Source organism: Nomia melanderi, chromosome 3, assembly GCF_051020985.1.
Source record: "Nomia melanderi isolate GNS246 chromosome 3, iyNomMela1, whole genome shotgun sequence".
Lineage (NCBI taxonomy): Eukaryota > Metazoa > Arthropoda > Insecta > Hymenoptera > Halictidae > Nomia > Nomia melanderi.
Window position 1 is genome coordinate 11,044,585 of NC_135001.1, and position 26,316 is coordinate 11,070,900.

The window sequence follows — 26,316 nt, forward strand, 5'->3', positions numbered from 1 at the left end:
CAGATATCATTACTACGATCTATTAGACACAGGAAATGCATTTGAAAAATAAATTATAATACAAAAGAGAGTAGAAAAAAATATTGATCATAACATACTAATTAATCAATAAATGTTTATCGAATCAAACGTTAAACTTTAATGAACATTTTATGGCATTCATGCCAAAATTGCAATTGTGTTATAAGCATATGGTACACTTGCAGATGTTTGTCAGCGTTCGTTTATTTATGAAATGCAGATAACGTTATATTTACGTTGTTGTATGGCGAAAAGTCAAAAAAAAAGGATTTCGACCGTGACAGGATTCGAACCTGCAGTCTTCGGATCCGAAGTCCGACGCCTTATCCGTTGGGCCACACGGTCTGTTAGGGGTAGCTACCCCAAACATGGAAACCCTTCGTAAAGTCCGATTTTGAATACCTTTTAAAATGGATTAATACGCAATTATTTTCTTCAATTTTAGTATTCTCGGATAGCATTACTAATTACCAACCTGTATTACCATTATAAACAATAAAAATTATAATTGTTATAAAATTTCAAATACTTGTGATATAATCTGTAATCGTACTTTTTTACTAACTGTATAAGATATTTCAATTAATAAATATAATGTATTGAATTTTTCTTTAATATTGATCGTATAAACGTAAATTTAGAAATTGTACCAATAGCTTTTTTTATTTTTGTACTCGAGTCGATGCTGCTGTGTCTATATTATGGATTCGATGAAAACATTATGAAATTCAATTTATTGTTTAAATAGGCTACTTGTTTCAAAATCAATTGAAATATATAATAATATTTTCGTTTGTTACTTTGATGCAAATATGGGTATATTATGAATTTTCCTCTTTGAGCGGTGAACGCACATAGGCGTTCAATGATCCTTATACTTTCACGCTGAAATGAATATTCCGCACAGAAGTATTTGTTTATTTTTGATAATTTTGTATTTTTTTCCAAGAATAAAAATCGAACTTTCTTCTTTCTAAAAATAAGGTTTATTAGATGAACTTTGTTATTATAACATTATGGTGTAATATAGATTCATTTAAGTATTTTCATTGGTTACCCAAAATGTAAAGTATTTTAATACTTCATTATTTTATTGTAATACATAGTCAGTACTCCAGTTATTTCATAGAAAAAAATTCAAGTTCTAATATTCTATAATATTTGTTTCTTTGTTATTAATCATCGTTTCAAACCCAACATTTCCGAAATACAATCTCTGACAATGTCAAATCGCATGATGGAAATTCTAATAATACTTGTCATTTGTGAATTTTCATTTAAACCATATCATCTATAAATCTAATAATACTTTTGAATGAATCAACACATATCCACATAAAACACTCAACTTATTAACTCACTGTTAGATACTTTATCTTACTTAAATTAAATTCAGTTCTCTTACGAATGCATGAAACCTAATTTAAGAATGAATAACAACATTAATAATATTAATAACAAAGACTTTTTTCTTATTTTAAATTCCAATTATGAGATTTCCCGCGAATCATAGATTTCGTTGCCATTATTGCGAGGAATAGTTTAAGCAACTATTAAGTTAAAAGAACCAATGGATCAGGTTTAACGTTTAAAGCCAATTGCTTTATCATAGAAAAATTATAAACTTTGATATTCAATATCAAACTTCATTTGATATAATTATCCATGAAACATTGAAATAAAATAATTCCATCCCTTGATTTCTGTATTATTTACACTTAAGTTAGCTATAAATAAAAATTACTCCCGGATGGAAGTGCAGGTTTCGCCCCACTTCAAAGAAACCAACCCCACTAATATCAATCTCTATTATCTAAATGAAGTTCGAGCACACATATTATAAGGAACAACTTCATCAAATCAGAATGCAGACAAACATTTCTAGCACAATGCGACAATTTAATGCTTCGTAACTGTTGAACCAATATTCACTTGCAAAAGGTTTAATGCCATCGGAATACAGAACAATGACCTTCACAATATATGTTTAAAATTCCCCGGATATATTTCTGCGAATATCTGGAAAACTAAAGTCGAGCGGCGGTAACATGTATATGAAAAAAGTTGTTTAGTATGACAACCTTGACAACATGTTTCAAGATCATCCAAATCGTTGAGGAATCAGTGTTTTGAATAATTATCCCTTGGACTAAAATCATTCGAAACCTCGACGTAACAGCGTTCTGCCTTACCAGCATCGATCCGATTGCGTCCGTTTTGTACGAGTTCGAGCGTAATTTAACGAAACTAACAACTGACCGCTAGACACACGGTAATTATCATTTAAAGAATTCGACGGTGACGCCGACGCCTCCGGCCGCGGCGGAGCGCGTCGCGTCGCAGCAAAAACAATTTCGCATGCAGATATACGCGGTTTGATCGACGATAAATACGCGGCCCCGGTGTGTTTGCCCGTCGTGATTTCTTTCGTTGCGGACCCGCACATGAAACGGCTAACAGGGATCCTCTCGCGAGATAAATCAAGGCCGCGCAATAAATTCAGAAGACCACGGACGTTTTATCCTTCGGTAAATATACTGATACAGGATGATTTAACAGTTCCCGCCTCGGTGTGTAGCTTGTTAGTTAGACAAATGTTACGTTGTCATTCGCGTCCTCTCTTTACTTCGCGATCTTCCTTTTTCGATCTTTCCCCGGTTCGTTCGTCGCGCTTCACGGGGAGACATTCTGTCGTATGCGTAGAAAGAGGTGGTAGCTTTTGCTGGGGATTTTGTGAGTAAATGCTCGGTACTATGTATATAAAGAGTTTATTTTGTGTAGTGGATTAGATTAGATTTTGTGGTTTATAGAATGTAATGTATATTTAATTTTATTTGTATTTTTATTTTCGTTTTTGTTTCTATTTTTAATTTTATTTTTCTTTATATTTTGTGCAAAATTGTCGTGAAAGATAATTAAATTATTATATTGTAAATTGAAAAATTAGTTGTCTGGATAGAGTTATTATGATACTATAAATTTCACGATTGATTTATTCATATGTCTTACAGTAGATACTATATAATGTAGATAACAATTATATATAATACTTATGTATTATAAATATCGCATATAACTGAAGAATATATAAAGAAAATAGTTTACATATATTTATGTTACTAATTTAATTACGTTAAAATAAATTATATATATTTATCTTTAATTTAATGGTTACTTGTATTGATTTACTTACGTTGTCTGTGACCATAAGTAAATGTATAACAGTCCACAGTATGCTTTTACCGTATTACCATAAAAATAGAAATGCAAGTTATCTATAGAACTGAGCTTACATTGAAATTGTCAGCACAGGTATTGCTTACGCTGTTCCGATCGACAAGAATTCACAGGAAACTAGTCTGACCGATATACATATTAACAATGCGCCACGTTAAACACTATATTGGGTGTCTCATCAGAAACATTTGTTGCTTCAATGTACAGTACATAAGTGAATTCAATTATTTAATGATAATGTCTTTTAAAAACATATCGATAAGGTTATAAATATAGTAACAGGCAAATGAATACAAATGGCAGTGATGAAAAATATATAATTAACCAAAATGTAACAATTAAGATAAACTAAAATAATTTAATAACATACCAAAATGTATTGTAATTACGCTTACACATAATATAATATAAATACTATATAATTTATTGTACTTGCACAGAGAAATGCAATCGAATGTGTATAGTATTTCTTTACACAAATGAAAATATATAACAATGTTTTTGAATTACCGGAATAATTAATATCTTTACTTTTATAAATTAATTACTGTTAGATTTAAAATATCATTTATGTATTACAATTAAACAAAGTTTGTTTGATATTTCATTTATATTTTAAGATAGACAATATGAATTTGTAATCACAGGAGAAGTCACAATCACACGCAGCTGAAATGAAACGAAATTATTCCCGATGTTAGGTAAAACGTGCTCAGAGAATCGCATACCAACGTGGTATCCCACTATTGTCCAAAAGGCAATTAGCATGCCTCGGCTGACTCTTCTGGAAAGAGGGGTGAATACATTAAACACTCCTCCGGATACTCGCCGATCGTGCGTGGGAGAACGTATTTCTGTGAACGTCCTGCACGCACCCGTGCAACATTTATTTCATAGAAGTATGTTATTAAAAAATGTCCTATATATACAGCAACGATGTCCCCATTCTTCAAGATTAAATGGATGAATGGTTATTTCATTTCATTTTCCTGACACAGATAACAATGGAATTCTTTCACATCGCGTTACGATAAAACGCATTCTTCGGATTGCATATATTAAAGACGATCAATTCATACGATGTTTATTAAAACAGAATGTAATGCAAATCGTAGGAAATTATTATTTGGTAACTTAAATAATATTGCTTACAAGTATCTATCTATAAACATATTCCAATCCGAACAATTTACTTATGACTCATGGCAAATGCACATAACTGTGATTACCTAAGCAGCCAGATGTAGTCACTTTAGTACTGTTACTTCGCTGCTACTTTACAGCTACTTCGCTATTGCTTTGCTGCTACTTCATTGCTAAGTGAAACGTATTGGAAACATAAGTTACATCGATTATATAAATCGACATTCGTCCAACAACAATGAAATACAGAGGAAAGACTTTCCGACCGTAAACCCAGTGTTAGGAAAACATAGAAAAACTCGTCATTGGATCCAGCGCGGTAAGTAAGCGGTAGAACGTTCCGCTCGGACGGAGAGATTTATCGTGGCGGGGTTAATCGCGGTCGATACTAGGTACCCTGGTGTACAAAGCGCGAATAAATCACAACGAGCGGATGCGTCGCGGCGAGCGCGGAAACACTTGTTCGCTCGAAACGACCGCGAGCAGAGACAATGGTCCGCTTTCACCGGAGCAATCCTCGGCCGGCGTGTATCACCGTGGCGTTCCCTATGGCACCGGCCATTCTGGTCCGCGTTATGCCACCCGTCGTTAGTTAACGCCATAAATGGGAAACGGGCAGCGGCTATGCGAAAGTTCATGATGCACGCTGTTACGTCAATTACGCGGGTCCAGTCCGGCGCACGGCACACCGAGCTTCCTTCACGTGAACGTTAGACCGTTCGCGGACGTTTCGACATCTTTTAGAGTCACGACGAAGGAATCTAAATTAACCTCTTTCTTGGGACGACGTGTCATTCACTTTCAACGGGGTCCCTGATCCTCCCAGTAGCCGATTCGGCCGTTTTAGGCGGCTAAAAGTGAATTACAAAAATTTTGACCAAGCTCTAACACTTTCGTTGAGATAGTTGACTGAGGAATGAAGTAGCAATTGTTTTGTTTCATTCACTCGTAAACTTGTGTGCTTTGTTGAACGTTCTGTGTTTTCGTTGCGTTCGATTTGCTCTTCTGTTTCTTTGAAATATCTTTGTTTGTCAGTGAAATTGTATGCATCCTTTTAAAATGGAAAAAGTGATTCTTTTATTATGTATCTTTGTGTTGTTATTTATATTTAAGCGTGATTTATAATTAGTGATATTTCTTACGATTGGAATACTTCATGAATGATTTTGTTATGCTTCCTCGCGAGATGCGGCCTTCTTTCAAGTATCATATTTCGCAGAGGTTTGTGTTTATTGTGCACAAACAATTTTTGCCTCATATTTCCGCCTTTTTTAGAGAATCTTTTCTGAAGCGCGACAGGAAGCTCTCGAACGCCCGGCCGCGGCTGTATGCTCGCGTAAAATTAATAGTTATTAACCTATCATATATTATGACTTATTGTGCTTGAACGCGAAATTATCAGATTTTGCTGCGTTGGATTAGATGGCGAGTGAGAGCCTTTCGAATGCGAACGGTTAATAAGGTGTCATTAATAGGAGAGAAGTGATAAGTATAAACCGTGTTATCAATTTCTTCAAATGAACGATGGGACACTGTTTAACATCTCACTTCTATTATTTAACTTAGGCATTAGATATATGTGTCTAAAGTAGACATAAACTGTAAACATTTATGTAGACATTTATTACTTTCTGTTAATTACCATATATTATACAACATTATAATGTTATACGGTAGAAAAACTTGCCAGTTGATCAGCGTAATGGAATATATTTCAAATTCTAATTTATCGTCTGTAATATACATACATTTACAGACTATATTATTGTATTTCTCGACCACGATCGATATAACTACTTTGCTATTAATAATTCATTGAACAAAGAGGTATATTCTGCGTCTACGTCTCTAGGCATATTCTATGTCCACGTTTACTCTAAAGGATGATGATTGCTAATAGATGAATAATGTTTAATTTGAACTCAAAAGAATCGAGTAATGCTTATGCTTATTAAATTTTCTTTAAAGTCTTCGCCACAAGTCTGACACTTTGTTACAAGGCAAGGGGTTAATAGGGGAGAAGATAAATCGGTTAAATTAGAGGAGATCGCGGTATGACACGAATCCAATAGTTCACACAATAGGAAGCCATTCCGAAACGGTGTTCAAAGTTTTCATCCAACTGATTTTAATAAGGAAGCAACCAATGGGGGGACTGCGCTGCGCATGAATCATGCAGTCAGCTCGCAGCTAGTTGATTGATAGGTGTTCGTAATGGCTCTTCTGTTTTTCGCATAATGCGCATGGAATGTTAGGACTCCTTTTTTTCCCTGCTAAAGAGAAATGTCTTCCTGCCAGTTTCACGAATCAGTCACAGATCATTGCTTCCTGCTGCGGAATCCGCTAACCAGTAAGCAAACCGTGATGCGCATGCCTCTCCTCTACCCCGGGGGTAACGATCAGTACCGCAATGTCAAAATAGATTTACCGAATGGGTAGTAATAGATTGTACACTGCAACTGCGCCCAGTTTTACGACTTCGCTGGTTATTATGATGCCTGTGATCTAGTTGTCTTTACCCGGGACACTGTAAAAAGCCGGGACAAGCTTCCGCGAAACAAGTATTTCTTGAAACCAGAAACGACTTTTTTATAGAATATATAAACAGTAAGTAGAAAAGGTGGTAGTTAAGTGCACGCAGTTCGTTGCAGTCCACAGGGTGTATGGTTTAAATGAGACTTATGTATTGGTACTATAATTCAGTGAGCTGGCTGTTTTCATCGAGTTTATTATTTATTTTCATTAGACGTTTGCGATTGTACATTTTCAAACCTAATTCTGTATTCCTATTCTTATCGTCTAGAGAGAACTTGGAACGAGGAACGAATTTATACGTATTTATGGAGCAAAAGGAAATTCACGCGAATTTCTAGACCATTATCTTGCTTCCTACTGTTTTTTACAAATTTGTACATTGTATGGTTAGAAAAACATTCAAAAGTGAGTATATATCTTGTGTGTTATCGAAGTTGCGTTCGTACGCAGTAACATACGATCCATTAGGAAATTTAAGTATTGTGTGTTATAAATAAATTTCTTCTATTTAAAATTAATAACATGGGCGTTACGTTTCTTATATTAATATCATCAACTATATTGTTTCTTTCCATTTCGTACTATAGAATTTACGTGACACGAATCTTCATCGTACGTTAACTATGTCAATAGATAATTGTCCTTATTCAACCCTTTGCCTTATCATGTCGTGTCAGACTCATAGTGCACATTTCAAACAGAACTTACCAAGCACAAATATCGCTTACTTATCTTGAATTCAAATCAAATACTACTCTTCTGTTATCAGTAATTATGCTTCAAAACAAACATAGAACGCGCCTAGAATCTCTCTCTTTTCCTCGATAAACCATTAACAACAACAAATCGGTCATAATTGAAAAAGAAATGGCAGAAGTTAAAAACGGACACACTGTATAACGTCACACCTATGCAAAACTTGCCACACAAATTGCTTAATTCCGAAAAGTTCAGCGTCAGGCTTGATTATGCTCTTAATAACCCTGACTGATATCCATATTACGCCTGACACTCGAAATTAATCTGGATCATTAGAATCGACACACGGCTGGGCGCTACTTAATTACATACATTGCCCTTTCCGTGCGGCGCATAGTGAACGCCTATCGATAAATATTATACTTAATCGTTAGTTGATACGCGAGCAGTGGCCGTATCTTATTAGTATTTATCAGTGCGAACCGATCGGGCCGTAACTTTCCGTCTTCACATTTTTCGCGATGAACAGTGAAGGGAGAGAAATCCGGTCTTAGTTGGATCCGCTGCTTGCCTAATCCCCTACGGATTATGCGTGTCCGGTTCACAGCTGACACAAGACCGTTTCCTGCGAAAAAGAAGAGACACGGCGCGAGCCCTTTATTGGCTGCCTCCGCACGCTGCGTTGTGCTACTTCCTGCAGACACGCACCCGATGGAGTCGCTAACGATAAATTGAGCCGCTCACTGGCCAAATCGATTGACTCCACTTTCTGCATTTTTTTTAAAGATTGTATCATTAAACCGCCTGCCTCATTGACTCATAACTTTTTATATTTAATATAAAGTTCATGATGACTGAAGTTTTCTACTGCGAAATAATGAAACGTCGTTTTTGCATGACGATGGGAAAATTGTAATAATAAGAAAAATTACTTCAAGAATATGTTATATTACTTTATGTGTTTTGCTTTTAGTTTCGCGGAGTTAAGCGATTTGTTCGATGAGTGGCTCAATTATCGTACAGGATGTGTGCTTCGATTTTAAACCTGTTGCGCTGGAAATGAAGTCAGAGAATAAAATTGTAAAATAGAATTTTATAGACCTGAAAGAACAATGTATTTTAGTTTAATCTTTTTTTCGCTATCTCTTACCGTTTTCAACATAATCCGCGGGAAAGAAGAATTTGCATTTTTGTCAAGGGGGAGTTTCAGCCCTTAAAATTGAAACACTTACACACAAGGTTTCAAAATTTCGATGGTGAATTTTCGAAAACAATTCAAATAATGCATCGGACAAAGTTTTATTCAATATCTTTCTTTTAATTTGCTATAAGGAATTGCCTCTCAACAGCTTGACCTGTCACTCAAAGGCGTCCGTGTAAAACATAACCAAACGAAATCTAAAATCAATTTTGCCAGCTCGAAGAAATTTGCTTTAGAAGACAAGTGTACTTATATTTCATTTATTTTATGTACTTCTATCTTTCCCAAGCTGGTAACAGAAGAAGGATATTCGCTACGAACAGTCGTATTTGGTGTCGTTTTGGGCTTGTATAACCGCCACGGTTAGTTCAGCCTTTCGCCTATGTATATCTTTGACATGAAACGAGAGAGGCGCAAGCTACTATAGGGATTTACGACCTAAATAAAATGGACCATCGCCGTAATCGGTTTACGCGGCTAATATGATGTGAAGAACTATTTGCCTCTCTTCGCCATAAAGGTGCCTTCTCTTGTAAATACATATCCTAGCTATATAAATATGTGAAAAAAATAAATTATCATATTCACCCACATTGTGTCGCGTCTGGTCCATTCAGACCCCGAGTTCAAGACTATTATATATTTTACAATCTTCGCATTGTTCGATTATTTGGTTAACATAATATTCTTTAACAGTAAAAGAGATCTATAAAATAACAAAGTATAAGCTATTGATAGAATCTACGTTGAACAAAACTTGTAACAAATTCTCTGTATGTCATATTTTAATTAATTTAATAATGAAGGAAATAATGGTTTTTCAATTCATTTTCACAATGTTTGTATCAACAAGGTTCGATCATGGTTATGGATATAATGAAACATTAAATAATATGTAAGTTTTTGATGACTTTTATATATTTTGATATTATTTCTTTACATTTTCGCTGGTTCGTAATGTGTACCCCTATCCATGGCTATATATTTAGCGGAAATATTTTCTTAGGAAAACTGGCATATATTGTATCATAAGTAGTACACGCAGCACTGAACGTGTTAACCATTATTTTGACAACTTTGCATGAAATGAAGTGTCAATTAACAAACGGCCTACCCTTCAAAGAAACGTTAGAGGCACGTCAACATGTACATTAACACAATTTTCGTTCACATAGCGTGTTCCCCTTTTTGTTTCGTTCCCGGTAGTTACCCGGGCTAACGTCGCGTGAAATCGACGCCTTCGTGTAATCATTTTGCACCCTTGTAATGGGACTTAAGTCACTTGTGACGTTTTGCCTTTTACGAAATCGGACGCCACGAAACGCTTCTGCTTTCTTGTTTACACGACTGATTATAACGAAGCTTATTTAGTTTCGTCGAAAAGCATCACCCGTTTCCTATTCAATGTTCTAGTTGTTATAGTTTCACATTGGTTTCATTGATATTATTTCTGGTTATTTCGTATTATACTGGTTCTACAATTTCATATAACAATTTGCACACTTGTGTAGCTGACAATTTAATCTTTTAATATTTTCTTAATGCTTGAACTTTTAAATTATTGTCGCGGAGAATTATAGAACATCTATGAAATTCGAAGTTTCAACGAAATTGTAGCTACTTTTACCACCGCGCCTGTTATTTTTGAGATTCTCGTTGCATAGTAGATCGGGTTAATACTTACACTCTTCCAGTACAAAAAGAGTACCCCTAGTTTAAATTACAAATGTCATACAATTCAAAAGACGTATTTAGCTTTTGAAAAATCGGTACTCGCCAGCTGTTCATTTCGCAATAAATTTTTTAATAGTGCCAGGAACCACTGTTAACAAACTTCCGGTGGCTAAAGCGTTAATTGATAATAATTTTACTCTCGGTCACCTGTTTCCGCAGTTACAAGCAACGAAACAAAAGTTTGTAGTACGTGTCTACGGTGTCCATTTTCTTATGATTAACTTTAACTGGGACTAGTATATTAATATTCAACACTCGAAACACCCGCTTTTACTAATTGAAATTTTCGAACACCCGCCATGCCCAAAATATCCTTTAATGTAACGTCGCACAGTGGAGTATTCGCCCGATCAGGCCAGCCAAAAGGCCATTTTAAAAATTTTACCTAAACCGACAAATTTTTGCACTTTGAGATAATTGAATATGCGAGGAACAACGTCCTGCAAATTTTTTTATCCTTGGAGCACTCGACAAGTGCTGAGCTATCTGTATATTAATAAATTTATTGTCATATGCCATATAATTGCATATTACTGTATATTATTATATTACATTCTCATATTTTCTTGTAAAAAGTCAATATAAATTTGTCTTTAATTTTGATCGCTCACATCGGGCAAATGCCCCACTGTGCGTCGGCTGTTTTCTACGGGATTCATACGGCCGAAGACTGTTCCGGCCGGAACCGGTTCGTTTTGTTCTCACGCGCCCCGTCTCGCGAGAACGATACGTTTATTCGGTGTTCAGACAAAGGCGCGTGTTTCTCTTCGTAAATCATTCGGTTCTTTTGGGGGGATGTGTAATGGAAGTGCGCCTTTCTCAAGTGATTCACGTGATTCGACTTTTATAGAGGATATCACGCGGGAATTGAAGCCTAACAATTTTATGCACTGCGCAGAAGAGTTAGAAGACCGTTGTGAGCTGTAAATAAATTTTGCCATCTTTACTTTGTTTCTTCTGACGTTCGCAACAGTAACGTACTGTTAGCAGAAAGATTGAATTCTAGTTAAAAATCTCGGGTAACAGGTGGAGGGATGGATAGTAAAGTTCCAAATGTGTTGCAGAAACTGTCGGCGTATTTTTAGTACATTATATTCAGATCCTATAGAATTTAAAGTACCCTGATCATCAATTTTATATGCGAGACTTCAATATTCAACGTTGACTCTTGAATTATTGTTCACGTAAACCGAATTTCCTCGCGATTATTTTTTTTCGTGATTTCAGGATTGTGAGCATTTTCTGAAGTATGTTAAAATATGCTAGAATGTCTGAGCTATGGCACTGCTGAAGGCTAATCAAATGTCCAAACATTAAGTAGCGTTAAAGTATCCTATAACTCTCCCTATATTGCACGGAAGAATTTCGAAACCAGTGTTTAGTGAAATACTGTTTCCAAGATTTATTAGGTTTATTTTTTTACTGGTTACCAAGTAACGCTCAGTATATTTAAATTAGATTATACTATTCCCAATACAACTAATAACAAAACTTGTTTACATTACTCCCTATCAACCAACGAAAGAGAACATAATAGAACTTCATCGTGCAAAGGTTTTAATATATTGTTAGTCCCCAATTTTGTACATTGTAGGCATAAGAACATAAGTAAACGCAGAACACGTTAAAGTGTCTAGGAAAGGAAATATCACGAGTTTTCTCCTTGTTAAGGAAAAATTGTCGTTGCAACGAGAGTGGGAGAGGGAGAGAGACAGAAATAGAGGTACCATCGCTCAGAGGCAATTTGAATGATTCATGAGTGCGCACGTCACGCGTTCGCGCAAAAAAAATCGCGTTTTCCATTTACAGCGATAGACCTGAGATTTTCATGTAGAGCTTGTCAATGATTCTCCGTTGCTCGTTGTAAACCTATAACCACGCGGTGAAGGGGAGCGAAGTTTCGCTCGAAGGGATGCCTTCATGATTTATGGAAGATGCGTCGAGTACCTACCGCGTCGGAATTATTGGTTAAGTCCTGATACGTCTTCGTCGCAGTTGTCCTCCTGATTGTAAGACGGGTAGTATCTCGCCATGTCAAATAGTCTGCCCAGTCATTTGTCCGTTTGCGATCTGGTTGATACACCGATCCACCAGTTGCGAACGTTTTAACGCATGCAGTGCAACATTCTTATTGGCTTTTTATTCATTCGGGCCGAGAAGGTATTTAACACGTTTCTTACCATCGAATGGTCTTGATGTTTCTTTTTCTATGTCTAGAGATGGCGGTCATTCTCGTAGTGACCATTCAACGTGTAACGTGTGGGAACTTAACCCTTTGCGCTGGAGAGGTAGTCATTCGATTCGATATAGTCACCTTATAATGTTTGAAGTTCGGTATGCAAATTTCGTATAAAGTATCAACACATGGAGTATTGAAATATAATAATTCTGTTAATGGGATTTCTTTTAATAAATCATCTAATTTAATGCTTGCATAGTAGCAGATACTTACATTGCGAACCCATACAACAGAAGTGGTAAACTGTGTCAGTAAATGCAATATATTGCAAAATGTATTTCGTAGTATAAATGTCTAGCGAAGAAGTCACAAGAAGAATCATCTATTATTACAACATACTATTTTTTATCTGATGTTCTTAATTGTTTACTTCGAAAAGTAAATTTATTGAATCGAAATGAATCCGTTACTATGTATATCTTTTTCAGTATATTCTTCATTATATAAGCTTCCTTATTCCAAACAATTATTAAATATTTAAGAAAATTACAATCTGTTAACTGAGCTAAGGCAATGTTTCATAGGTGACTTTGATTAGCATCTGATATATCTGTTTACATGAGACATTTATTGTATTTAGATGATTATAAGAGCATCGATCTTCCTTTTCGTTTCACTTCGTATTCTCGTTTTAACGGTACAGGGCACAGGGTTACGAAGAACGTGGAACGTGTGACACAGTGTTACCGATTTATGCGTGACAGCTTCCTCTGACTTAGGCTGCCAGCCCTTTGGGTATTCAAGAATTCCTCTATCTTTACTGAATCTCTCCTTCAAAATACGATCCCCCTGATCCGTTCGAGCAACAACGTACCAGATAACGTAAGCTTCTCACTGTAAAGCTTAAAAATTTGTGGCCAACGATAAATGGAGTTGACTCTTGAATACATGTTTTACCTGTTAATAAGATTGAATCGCGTATATTTTCTTTTTCGAATATTAAGCAGAATACGCAATTTTAAAGTGAAATACAATATGAATACTAAAAATGAATACTCACCTTGTATTGTTAGTTGGATTATAAAACTGTTCTGTTCATAAGAAAAATTTTCATTGGCGTGCGGAAGTGAAAATGTAATGTATCGTTAGTAAAAACTTGTCTTGCCTGATTCTTAATTTACACACGTTCTATGTGAATTAATGCATTTTAAGCGAGAAACATAGTTCATTAGAATTAGCAATATTTATAAGTGAAAAGAACCAGGAAACACATCTTTCGTATTTTAGAAAGTTGTTGGAATTCTGAACTGGACTTTAAATGCATTAGTTACAGAGAACCAGTTGAAAAACATTGAATAAATATGTGTTGATACTATCAGTGTTACTAGATTATGCACGGAGGAAAAAGGAGACTTAATATTTAAGAGAAATTTTGTACGAATTTCACTTAATGATGACTTGCAGCAATAACTCCTGTTATCGATAAAAATATATAACAAAAATTAATATTTAATACGCCCAATGGCGTAATCTCATTCTTTACAAACATGACATTAATTATTTCTTTTTATAAGAATGGATTATATTTATTTTATTTACTTAATTCAATTTAATATTTAAATTAAAATGAATTAAAAGTACTTAAAGCTAATGAGTTTAATTGATATCATTTTAGACTGGTGTCACACCGGTGCAAAAAGCTGCTTCGGAAGGTCACTTGGAAGTAGTTGAACTGTTATTGAAGCACAATGCAAACGTCGCACGCCAGGACACAGTGGTAAGTAAACATTAATTACTATTTTAATTAACAACGTCATCATCTCTTACCAATTAACATTATGCAACATTGTACTAACGTTCAACCAATATTTTGAATATCCTTTTTTTCAATGAAGGTGAACATAAGAATACAGTTTATAGTCGTACAAATTCAAGTGGTTTGAAAATAAATTTATTATTACAAACAGTCAAACTGAATGAATTTCTGGAAGTACATTCCGCGTTACATATACGGTAATAACAAAGCAATACAATTTATAAGAATTATTGTCTTGAATTCTTGAATTTTGCTTGGAAATATAGTACTTTTAACACTAGAACTACCGAGCATTTAATATGAATGATGTGTAATCCCTATGAAAATTGTAACAATAGATTATTTTCAGTTTCTTCAGACATTCATTTTAGTATTCAAGTGAAACTACCCATTTTCAAGATCGTTTCAAATATTCAATGCTTTCAAGAGATCAATAACTGTGAAACAGAAAAATCGAAACCAGTCAGTCATTTTGACCGGTAGTACTAGTGTTAAATTGAATTCTGATTATAATCACATTCAGAAAAGAAAAGGAAAGGAGTTCCGTGTTTCCAGCATAAGATAACGATCATCTTGATCGTAATCAAGATTCAAAGTACAAAACAAAAGAAGAGCTTCGTATTTCCAATATAAAAGCAATGACACACGAATAGCCCAATATTCTGCAGCGCAGTCCGCATCAGAATAACAAGGAACATCTAAATTCCATGGACTTCTTGAAACATATTTACAAACGTCGCATAAATCACAATGATTTGAATTTCGATTTTTGTCCCCGAACCTACGGCACATTGCGTCGTGGAGGCATAACTCGCACACCAGAAACGCATAAACTCGTTTTTCTTCGTGACCGTTCGAGCAACTTCACGCGGGGAATATACTTATGTACATTGATACGCGTATCTTCGTAATAAGAGCCCACGGCGGGCAGCACGCGGTTCATGGAAAGAGAAAAAGAGAAGAAAAGAAGGAAAGAGAGAGAGTGAGAGAGTGAGAGAGAGAGGTGAGGTGGGAAAGAGAGACAGAGAGAGTGAGGCCGCAGAGGAGAAATCGCTACCAGGAATGAGCGAAGACGATGGCAATAATTTCACGTTCTTTTATAAGGAACAATTTACGAGAATTTTTGCGCGGTCGCATTGGCACCGGTCTTTTATCACTTTCTCGATGCTGATCCCTCGGGGCTCGGATTTTATTCGCTTCGCGCCGGCGCTACACAACGTGTCTGCCCGTCTGCGTAGTGGTTAACGAGAACACGACACACTCCACATAAATCTGAGAAGTGGAAACGTTCGCATGATAGACGCAGTTATTGGCAGGCGATAAAACTAACTGGAAATCGATAGAACCAAAATAAATTACGAAATAGGAGAATTTTACGCGCACCTCTAATAGAAAATTCAATTGATCCGAGCTAGTTAACAGTGAACAAACCAACATTAACGCGTGTTCGATCGAGCGAACGTAATTTTGGAAATTGTTCGCGTGTTGAATGTAAAATTGATAATAGAAACGGAATAGATACTTCTTGTATAGCAGAAGGGAATTTATAAATTCGTAAAATAAAAGAGCAACTTTTAGTACATAGGGCGAATGATGTCTACTTTTATTAGTGGATTCAGTTGTTGTCATTCAAGATTTATTTAAAAGAACTTTAAATCCATATAACGATTTATAATACAACTTCGACAACACTTTTTCGTAATTTTCGCTTTCGAATGGAATTTTGTAGGATTTATTTGGATTCAGGTGTCTTCGAATCGGTTGAATAGGCAAGACAGGCGAGAAATTCATTACATATCTCGACAACGCACAAGTCATTCATCGGTTATCATGACATTAATAGACAATAATAAATCGAGATTCCACTTGTAACGTCGAGCTCGACATGCACGTTATGCAAATTTCGATACATAAATAATCAACTAAATATCGTAGAACAAGTTACAGCTATCTGATTATATAGTCGGATTGTACATGTTCACGTAAGTCGCCATTTTAATCGACCGTTTTACAAAATTCATAACTTAGTTCGCTAATGATGAGATTTATTAAATTAAACATAAAATAACAACTCTATTAACGATGTTCGTGGCAGTCACTGTAAAATCTATTCAAACGAGCGTATCGAGTTTTGCCTTTTCCATTGTCTAAATCTTTTTTTAATAGACCCTCTTTTTATCTGTAACATATATTACTTCTTCAGAAAACAATGATTCAGAAATGATATTTTTGAAACTTTTGCAGCAATTAATCCTCCTAGCGAACAAACTTAATTTTACTCATTTAATTAGATAAAAATACAACTTTTACTCGATTATGAGTTACCATCTTCAATTTTTATCACGATTCATCAGAATCATTCCAACTTCAATCGTAAATTAATCGTAATTAAAGATCATAAACGGTCCTGATGTATTATCGAATCAACCATCAGATTTGAATGATGGTCATTAATATATTAAGTCATTTCATAATTAATGTCGTTTCTTATGCAAACTTCTAGTACCAAAACTGAATAGGTATAGTGCAGCTCTGATAAGATGGCAGATTACTCTCGAGCGGAAAAGTCGAAACGGCAAGACGATTCTTCCGCTCACGATGTTCGGGCCGCCTCGGTTCTCGACGCACAGCCGCCATTGGTACGCGATAATAACACAAGATGGAAGTGAAACGACATGCGACGGAGTGCCATGTAACGATAGGGAACGAAATTGGCGGCAATTTAAAGGGTGGCGCATAATTATCTTTTTACGATTTATTTTATGAAAACGTAATTGTTGCACTTATACACGCCCAAAGTACATTTCTACTTCAGGAATAAACAAATAGGTTTCAGAAAGTTATTAAACAGGTGGGAACAAGAATTTATTAAGACAATTTCTTTTTCGTCATCCTCTTCATTGCAAAGAAATGCAGAAGGTTAAAAAGGAGGTACAGTTAGTGTTAGCCAATGATTGCTGAACAAAACGCAATTGCCAGTACCGCACTCCGGTATAGTCCGACGAAGAAAAGACTTCGCTTGTCCTAGAAGCTAAAAAGTCGGGGAAGCAAGGAAATTGGAAGGGACACCGAATGCGACGAAATGAGATATAACGATAGGAAACCGAATCTATAGTGTCGCCAACTTCATATTCTACCGTTGCACACGTCATCGCATCCGGTGCCCCTTCCAGTTTCCTTACCTGCCTGACTATTTTAGCTTTCAGGACAAACGAAATCTTTCTTTGGTCGGACTGTAACATCTGTCATTCGGCGGGCGATTCGTCCATAAACTGCAATCACGCTCGTATTTCGAATGCAGCGCGATAATTATTAAAGAACAGACACCGGGGTCCGGTCGCGCGATCGGTGGCCAGCTGTGCATGCGTCTCGTTAATATCATATGCAAATGGAATGCAAAGTCTTTCACCGGGTTGTGCTCGTATCGAATAAACGTTACACGAGAAGTACGGAACACATAGTTGCTCTTTCATCGGCGATTATCTTGTCCGTGGACGATGCAGTCGCGATCCAGAGGTCAGGACGTACATCTCGATCGGTATCCGCGCTGTCATTATGTCGTAAAATATTTAATGACCGTCGTTACCGATATTGTATCACGTTTACCCGGGGACCGCGTTAAAGAACACATCCGGCGGAGACTGTCGTCCCGATCGGCAATTTCACGAACGGACACACATATATACGCGAAATAAACGACACGAAAATCACGGTAGGCGTGTACGCGTTACGTCTTAATGAGGGCTCGGCCGATTGATCTCGAAATCCGCCGCGATCACCAGCGATCGGCCGCGGACCGCGGCTGATGTTTTCTTAAATGGTATTTATAATGTCGGTGGAATACGTTACACGAGACAGCCAAGCTTTTTGGAAAGGAAAAAAGAATGTAATTCGATGTAACCGCTTCGCGTGAAACGATTCAAAGGGGGGGGGACGAGAAAATGACGCGGGATTGAAATCGAATATAAAACGTGTCAGACATTGTGGATGGATAAATATTGACCAGATGTAAGGTCCTGTCGTGTTTCTTTGTTTTCTCTTTTCGACGAAATTTAATGGCAATTTGGACTTTATGCTGGTGATTTAAATTTGTTAATCGAGGAGAGTAATGGAATAGTGATAATGGTTGTTGTTGAAATTTAATCAGACGGGTATACTAGTCTTGATATGTAGTTTGAGTTTTATTCGTCTTTATGGTGTATACATTTATCTTACAATTATGGTACCTGTTGTTGTAGGGTTAATATGTTAGTGTAACACTGGAATAGCATGAAAGTTTATCTTTGCAGTGTGTATATTATTTAGTTAATAATCGAAGCTAATGTTTATGTTTTCGTGGAGGTACTTATGTGTAGTGTGTGAGCGAGTTAATAGAAGAAACTATAGTTGATTCGGGCAACTGTTATTATAAATAATTAATAGTTAAAGCTAAATATTACTGCTTTTAACTGGAACTTCCGTCCATTATTTAACTAAAGCGTTAATGTTTCGATTCAGTGCCGAATATAGACTGACAAAAAAATATTATTCGTACATTTTCTAGAGATTTTTCTCGCGATTAATTCTTCGAATACCCAACCGTCGAATATTTCGCGTGAAAGGTGCCTCGGTTGAAGATTGTTTTGAAATCGATTAATCCACGCCGTGCGTAGAATGGATCGTCAATTGATTATTACCGCGCCTATAATGATAGCCTGTATAAGTTGAAACGTTTAATGAGCAACGTAAGACACGTAGTTACGTTGAGAGGAGCGGCCAGCGGAGGGATGTAATGCGTGGTACTGATCGGCTGAAAATATTTATCTCCTGTCCCCTGCCTCCAGTTTTACGGAATTCTTTGAATACGCGTGTAAGATGGATCGGTTATTTCAGGGAACATTTGCCGCGAGAAAGTGGGATATTTATTATTTTCCGCGTGGAACCGTGAACGATGAAGCCTTCGGATGGCTTATAGGAGTTGCGCAAACGTACTCGCGTAACGACCGAGATGATTCAATATCATCAAAAACAACGTATAAGTATTTTAATGAAGGCTCTTTATACTTGCATCCAGTGTTGGGTAAATGTTATTTACCACTAGAACTACTAGATAATCTCTTTAAAAATTGTAACAATAGATTATTTTCGGTTTCTTTGCACATTTATTGTAGTGAAACTATTTACTTTCAAGGTCATTTCAAACATTCAACGCGTTTAAGATATCGGTGATTGCGAAATCAAAAAATCGAAACCAGTCATTTTGACTGTTGGTTCTGGTGTTAATTGACTACGTGGTAACAATGAAATATCATTTGAGACAGACGTTTTCCTACTTGATTCAAGGAAAATCTTACATTCAAACCATGATGGTTATCATTCGAGTTAGACTATTCAAATCTACTTGATTCTTTGTTATCAACTCTGTATGACATCTCGATTAAATTCGCTTTTGTTTTAAGCACTTTGTTATCTTATTCCTTTGGAATAATACTTTCTACTAATTTTCCTATAATTTTGCGATTATCAATTGACGCAAAGAATTTCTATGAAGACTAAACAATTCTTGCATGAAATTTACTATAAATCTTATCTGCAGAATATTTACAGAACTGAATTCTCAAAATATTCTGCGCGAATATGATTCTTCTAATTTACAAGGAATTCAAGTGCACAGTAGTTATTTCAAAGGCGTGCGACCGGCATCCTGTCAAAATACAGTTACTAATTCTAATAAATCCTGTTACGAAAGGAATTTTCTATAAAATCAATGTTTCTGGATACTCATAGTAACTTATGGCATCCATCACAGCCAAGATGTAAATGAATTCGAGTATTTTATTGAATGAAATTTTTTTTTCAAGCTTATTGTTGAATTATAATAATAATAAGTTATATGTAGCAATTAATATTGTTATTAACAATTTAATAATAATTACTATAATTATGTTACTATACTTATTTTCATGACACTTGTAATAAATAATTCTTTATAGGACAGTTTTATCTCAAATGCACATTAATTCTTATATACAAAAATGTTTCTTCATAAAAAAGAAACATTATATTCCAAATTCCACTATATACTTGTTACCACAAGTAACTTTTCAGAAATAAAACCAAAATATTATTCTAATATGGATAAATATTTACATTTTAGAAAGAAAAATTTAACTAACGTTATCCTCTGATCTCATAAAATCAATTGTATTAAACGTTGATATTAAAAAAAGCCAAAAACAGCATTAACCAAGGAAGGATACATAGTATCGAGTCATGTCGACCGCAAAGGATGAAACCAAACTGTCCGTCGAAGTAAGAAAGGAATAATTTGCACGATACGTGCCTCGAAAGAGACATTCGAGAAATTTCTAGATTCGAGCGCTCGGCAAGGACTTAACAAGATTTAACCATAGAATCTCGCGCAACAGGGAGCCTTCAACCCCCTCCCTTCCCTTTATTTCTCGTTGCAATACGTTCCTGATGTTATCCGATAGAGTGACGGCTCGATATCTCGTCAGCATCCAACGCGTTCGCGGCAGCCAGGATGCAAATGTCAAAAGACTTGCGACGACGACGGTGCAAAAAGGAAAACGTCGCGTCGCGCGGAGGGATATCGACGCTCGTGAATCGATTCTCGATAAAGGAAAGAAAGAAACGCCGGTAATGCGCTACCTCGAAGTTCGAGGCTCGAACCGTGGTCAGACTTTTTCCCTCGGTCTTTCTTCCTGTTTCTCTTTATCTCCCTTCTTGGCTTTGTCGATGCAGGATATGCATTCTTCGAATCGAAGACTCGACGCCGGTTGTTTTGACCCCGTCCCTAACCCCTTGAAATTTCGATTGTGTCCTTTTTCCGCAACCGACACTCGGACACGTTTCTCTCGATATGCACGCCCCCGCGGCTGTGCAACGGTGGAGTTCGAACTGGCACTGTGACTTTTGAGTCACTCAAATATTTTAGTTTTTGGAAGTTATTGAGAGAGTATTTGATTTTATTGTAAATGAGAGCAAGTGAGAGAGAGGGGTGTGAGTAACATCTGTTGAATGTTCAACCTGGTAACTGTGCAATTTAGTTTCAAATATCTCTTGTTTTACGCGCAATGAAATAAAAAATAAAGTGTGAAAACGAAGAAGAATTACATGTTTATCTGACAAAAGTAAAGAATTCATCGTTGAAAGAATAAGAATCATTTCAAGCTTTAAGATGATGTGTATAAATACTCGTGAAATGCAGTTGATTGGTTAAATAGTTTTGTTTGACGAAAGAGAACGCATGGGAGCGTTGGAGAGTGAGTGAGTGTTATGGTTAATGTGTTCGCATAATGGCTATTATGCCAATTGTAATTTGTATTAAATGAACTGTTTAACATAACGTCTTATTTTAACGATGAACTTTATTAAAGTGAAAAATTGTTGCTGACAACGCACGTTCAACTGATAAAATTGACAATCGATTCAAATGTGGTAGACTACCACAGTACAACAATATTGCATTAGTCTTATCAAATATATATTACGAAATGCAATAGAGTTAGGGTGCATTTGTACCAAGGGTTGAAAACAGTTATGACATCGGTGTCAATTTTTGAAACAGTTGTGAAGAATCGACATCTTTTATTTGACAACTGAGATAATCTGCAATTAATCCATTGTTTTCTATTGGTTATATGCAGTGGAGAATCGAATTCGGTTGAAAATTTTCATCGCGAGTCTAACACGATCTTATAAGAGAAGGGATTAAAGGAAAAATTATTCCCATTACAATATGCGCCCCCCGAACGAAATAATTAACGCTTTTAACATTCACGTAGTGTAAAAAATGACGGACAAATTGCATTGTAACAGAATTGGTGGTACACCTTGCATACTTGTATACAATAAATACGTCAGTTCTCTATTTTCTATCGCGATCTACATGATTCCACGGTTAAGCCCATTTTTCATCCCCGATAAGAGGTAAAGGGAATAAGAGAATCGCGAAGATTCGAATAGAAGATACGCGCTGTTGAAATGCTCGACACCGTTCGACAATCCTCCTCTCGGGAGATTTACATAATTTTTTCAGCTGCGCGTGCGGTGATCAATTACTTTTTCTTCGTCCCCCCTTAACAGGAATTACCATCTACATACCCTCCAGCGGTGCTGCACTTTGATAACTGCTTCATTTCAGTATATTTGACTGCATCGCTGAAGATTCCTCGTTGGAGAGGAAAGAAGTTGAGAGTTACACAATGCTACCACTAGGCAGTGTCTTTCTTACAAATTTATACAAATTAATCTACAACAGCGTGTTCGCCGTTCGGGACGATTGTGCTAAGTTTAACTCTGGAAACCTGGATTCCATAGTCGAGACTCATTTTCGACTAAAGGTATCCCGACCTTCCCACCGGTCAGCCGGTTGTAGCCGTCGGCCCGATCCGACCTCGACCCAGGAGTCCCATCAGTGCTAAGTCAAATGGCGACCCCTGGTATTCCTGGCTATTCTAGCCGACCGAATCCAACTTTTGCCCTTTGAAAACCTGGATTCCATAGTCTAGACTCATTTCCGACTAAAGATATCCCAACCTTCCCACTGGTTTGCCGGTTGTAGGCGTCGTCCCAAAGAGTTATTACATTCAAGGGACACTATTTATGTTCGAAATCATTTCAAATATTCGATGCTTTTAAAAAATCGATGATTGCGAAACATGGAAACCGAAATCAGTCATTTTGACGGATATGGCGGTCCTAGTGTTAAGTGTTAAGAATATTTATTTGTTAAACTCATATTTCTGGTAACAGTTAACAAAAACGTTGATTAATGAATTCATCCGGTAGTCGGTATCTACGGAATTACTTTTTACTTACCGAGAATATAAATCATGTTATATTTTCCATTTATTTTTGCATATAAAATCATACTTGTTTGAGTTCCAATTTAATTTAGTATAATTTGCAATTTTGCTTCAAGTTCATACATAATTTATTAAATTAAATAAAATCGAAGAATTGTTTAGTCTGTAAAGTTAAAATACGTTTACATAAAAGTATATTTTTATATATTTACAAGATCTCTATATAATAGAAGTATATCATAAATAAATGTTTGCACAGTTGTTCAAAGCATTTCTATGAATATTCTGTATACTTTATACTTCGCTACCAGAAAGTGTTTACAAAACAATCGAATTACTGTTAAACACGCGTTACATCGTTTGCAACAGGATTACACGATGATACCATGAAAACATCGACCTTGTCTCATTACTTCCTCTTCATTGAACTCCATATACATATTAATTCCCAATTACCATTTTAGCTAACTGTACCAATTACGGTACACAACACCGGTCGCTCAACTTCCCTATCTCCGAGATACCAAAAATATCCGACTACCTTCGGAACACACTAATCCTCTTTACTAATTCGTAATTAGCCGCGAAACGTGTACCGGTCGCATAATTCCCTCCTGTCCCGTCACCGGAATTGCGCGGCGCCGCGCTCATGTAACTCGATGGGAGTCATAAAGCTATTATCCCTTGCGTCTCGAATGATATACATAGGTACTGTTGTATACCGGGTGAAAATATTGACAGATCGAAATATATTAATATATAAATATATTTCAATGCTACAGTCGCACGGATAAACACAACATATTATTATTAACAACGTTAATCTTAACCATTTTCTCGTAGGGTTATTCTTAAGTAGCAAAGAAAAGCAGGAACAATTATTCATTATTTGGCGTTACAATTCTTGCATTGCACTATTATCAACTTAGTTACGTTATTAAACATTTTCAGTCGACATCGGTTATTAACTGTAATCGATGCAACTACTTTATCAAGTGATAAAGTAGTTGCATCGATTACTTTATCGTTTACTTTTACTTTATCGATTACTTTTAAAAGAACAAATTTTGATACTTAGCCTATGTCTACGTTCACTCAAAAGGTTAACGATTGATAATGAAAAAGTAATATTTAATTTATATTTAAAAGAAAAGAGTAAATAACATTCAGATTTGTCAAATACAGTTTAAAATTTTTCTTACGAGCCTGACACGATGTAGTAGGTGAACGGGTTAAGTACTAATTGATATTATTTTTATTATTATTATTATTATTATTATTATTATTATTATTATTATTAGTGTTCCTCTTATTTCTTTCGCTGCAAAACATCAGTTTCACTTGAAAGCAGCTCTTCTTCATTCTCCCTTTGATTTACAAGGAAAATGCATATTCAGGGACGAAAGGGTTAAAACGCTTCAATATCATGCTTGCAATACCTTCGGCGAAAATTTATTTCTCTTTCCAACATGATAAACCGCTTTCTAGCATACAAGAGAAAGTACTTAATACTAATCAGTGTATCTCGGTCATTAAGGCCTCGGCCGAACGCAACGGTGGCTCGCAAAAAACCGTCGGAAATCGCCATTAAAACGGAATAACGATGACCGCCGCCGCCGCCGTTCGTCGCGGGTCAAGAATTTACGGGAATGCTCGAGTCACGGACAGCGGACTTTTGTCACGACATCGCAGCCATTTCTCTCGTTGGTTTTCTGGAGGCGACGCGGTACGAAATTTTCTTGCGCGACACCCGGCCGCACTCGAAACCGCATTCCGCCGTTCAAAATCGTCCGCGGCGATCATTACTTCGCGCGTGTAATTGAATATAATGGAACTCGCTACGTGACGCGTCAGGTTTTCGATTTTACAGCTCGCCGCGCCGACGCGACAGTTAAAATGGAAATGGAGGGATCGAAATTGTAATCATTATGGGGTTTTAATGCGGCTTAAAGGGGACCGTTTACATTTCGCGGCGCGCGGGGTGCGAGGAACGCTCCGTAGGTCGAATAAATAAGTATAATACAGCGATCAGATTTATTGGCCGCGTTATAAATTACGCTCGGAACATCGCGTGAAGCGAACGCGCTGGAGAATTCCTTGGTAATTGTTTTTAACGGAAAAACTATAAGCCGTGGATTACGTATTTGAATTATATACTTGTAACTGTGAGTTGTTAACGCTATCTAGTGTTTTATTTGGTGCCCGTTTCAGTTGATTTCGATTAATTCGATTATACCAATGTGTATTCTCTAATTTTTCAACTAATTTTTCAGATTTATATCAAGGAATATTAATGCTTTGGGGGACAATAAGAATAAATCCAATAAATTTTCATGATCTTATGTTTATTAAGCCTTTGCCATATTTATTTCTTGACTGTAATTGATGAAATAGCTTTATCGTTAATAATTTAGTGGAAAAAAAGAATTTTATAATAGTCAAGTAATATTTCATTTATGAGTCTGATACGTTATTATAAGAGAAGGGGTTAATGATGTTCGTCGATTCAGTCCTTTTTTCAATGTAACTTTTAATTCAAGCTATGTGTAGCGAAATCTTTTCATCGGAGACAGACAGTTCTTCTGATTTTAACTTTTAGAAAATATAAGTAGGAATGAAAGTAATAAAAAAAGAAATGAAAATATTTCTGTGATTACTGATAGAACGATGATAAAACGACAGACGAAGATTGTTATTTAATTTTTATTTATGTACCTCCTTATTCACAGCAGGTGTTTTCTGTTCATGTATTTTTTGAACAAAAGTATGACATATCGAAAAAAGCCGCTTGTAAAGTAATTTAATGTTATTTAAAGAAATATCTTTTTGCTTTTGTTTACGAAATAGTATACCTTACAAAATCAACAAAGTCTTATTTTTAAATACTTTTTCTGTAGTGTCGAGTGTCCATTCGCGCGATCCCTCGGTCCTGAAGGACGTG

The 26,316-nt window shown here is 36.0% G+C and overlaps 1 protein-coding gene and 1 non-coding gene across 12 annotated transcripts in view; one reads left to right on the forward strand and one right to left on the reverse strand.

Annotated features, from left to right (window-relative positions):
* Window positions 1–26,316, forward strand: part of dgo (ankyrin repeat domain containing protein 6 diego) — a 236,197-nt gene that overhangs the window by 128,898 nt on the left and 80,983 nt on the right. For 10 of the 11 annotated variants that reach the window (XM_031987614.2, XM_076365390.1, XM_076365387.1 and 7 more), the window contains one exon: window positions 14,425–14,526. In XM_031987614.2, coding sequence (XP_031843474.1) covers window positions 14,425–14,526 — 102 coding nt within the window. Of the gene's footprint in view, window positions 1–2,303; window positions 2,550–14,424; window positions 14,527–26,316 lie in introns of those variants that run through there. The other variant, XM_031987616.2, reaches the window with a different exon arrangement.
* Window positions 294–366, reverse strand: TRNAR-UCG (transfer RNA arginine (anticodon UCG)). The gene has a single exon. It is a non-coding gene; the product is annotated as a tRNA-Arg (tRNA).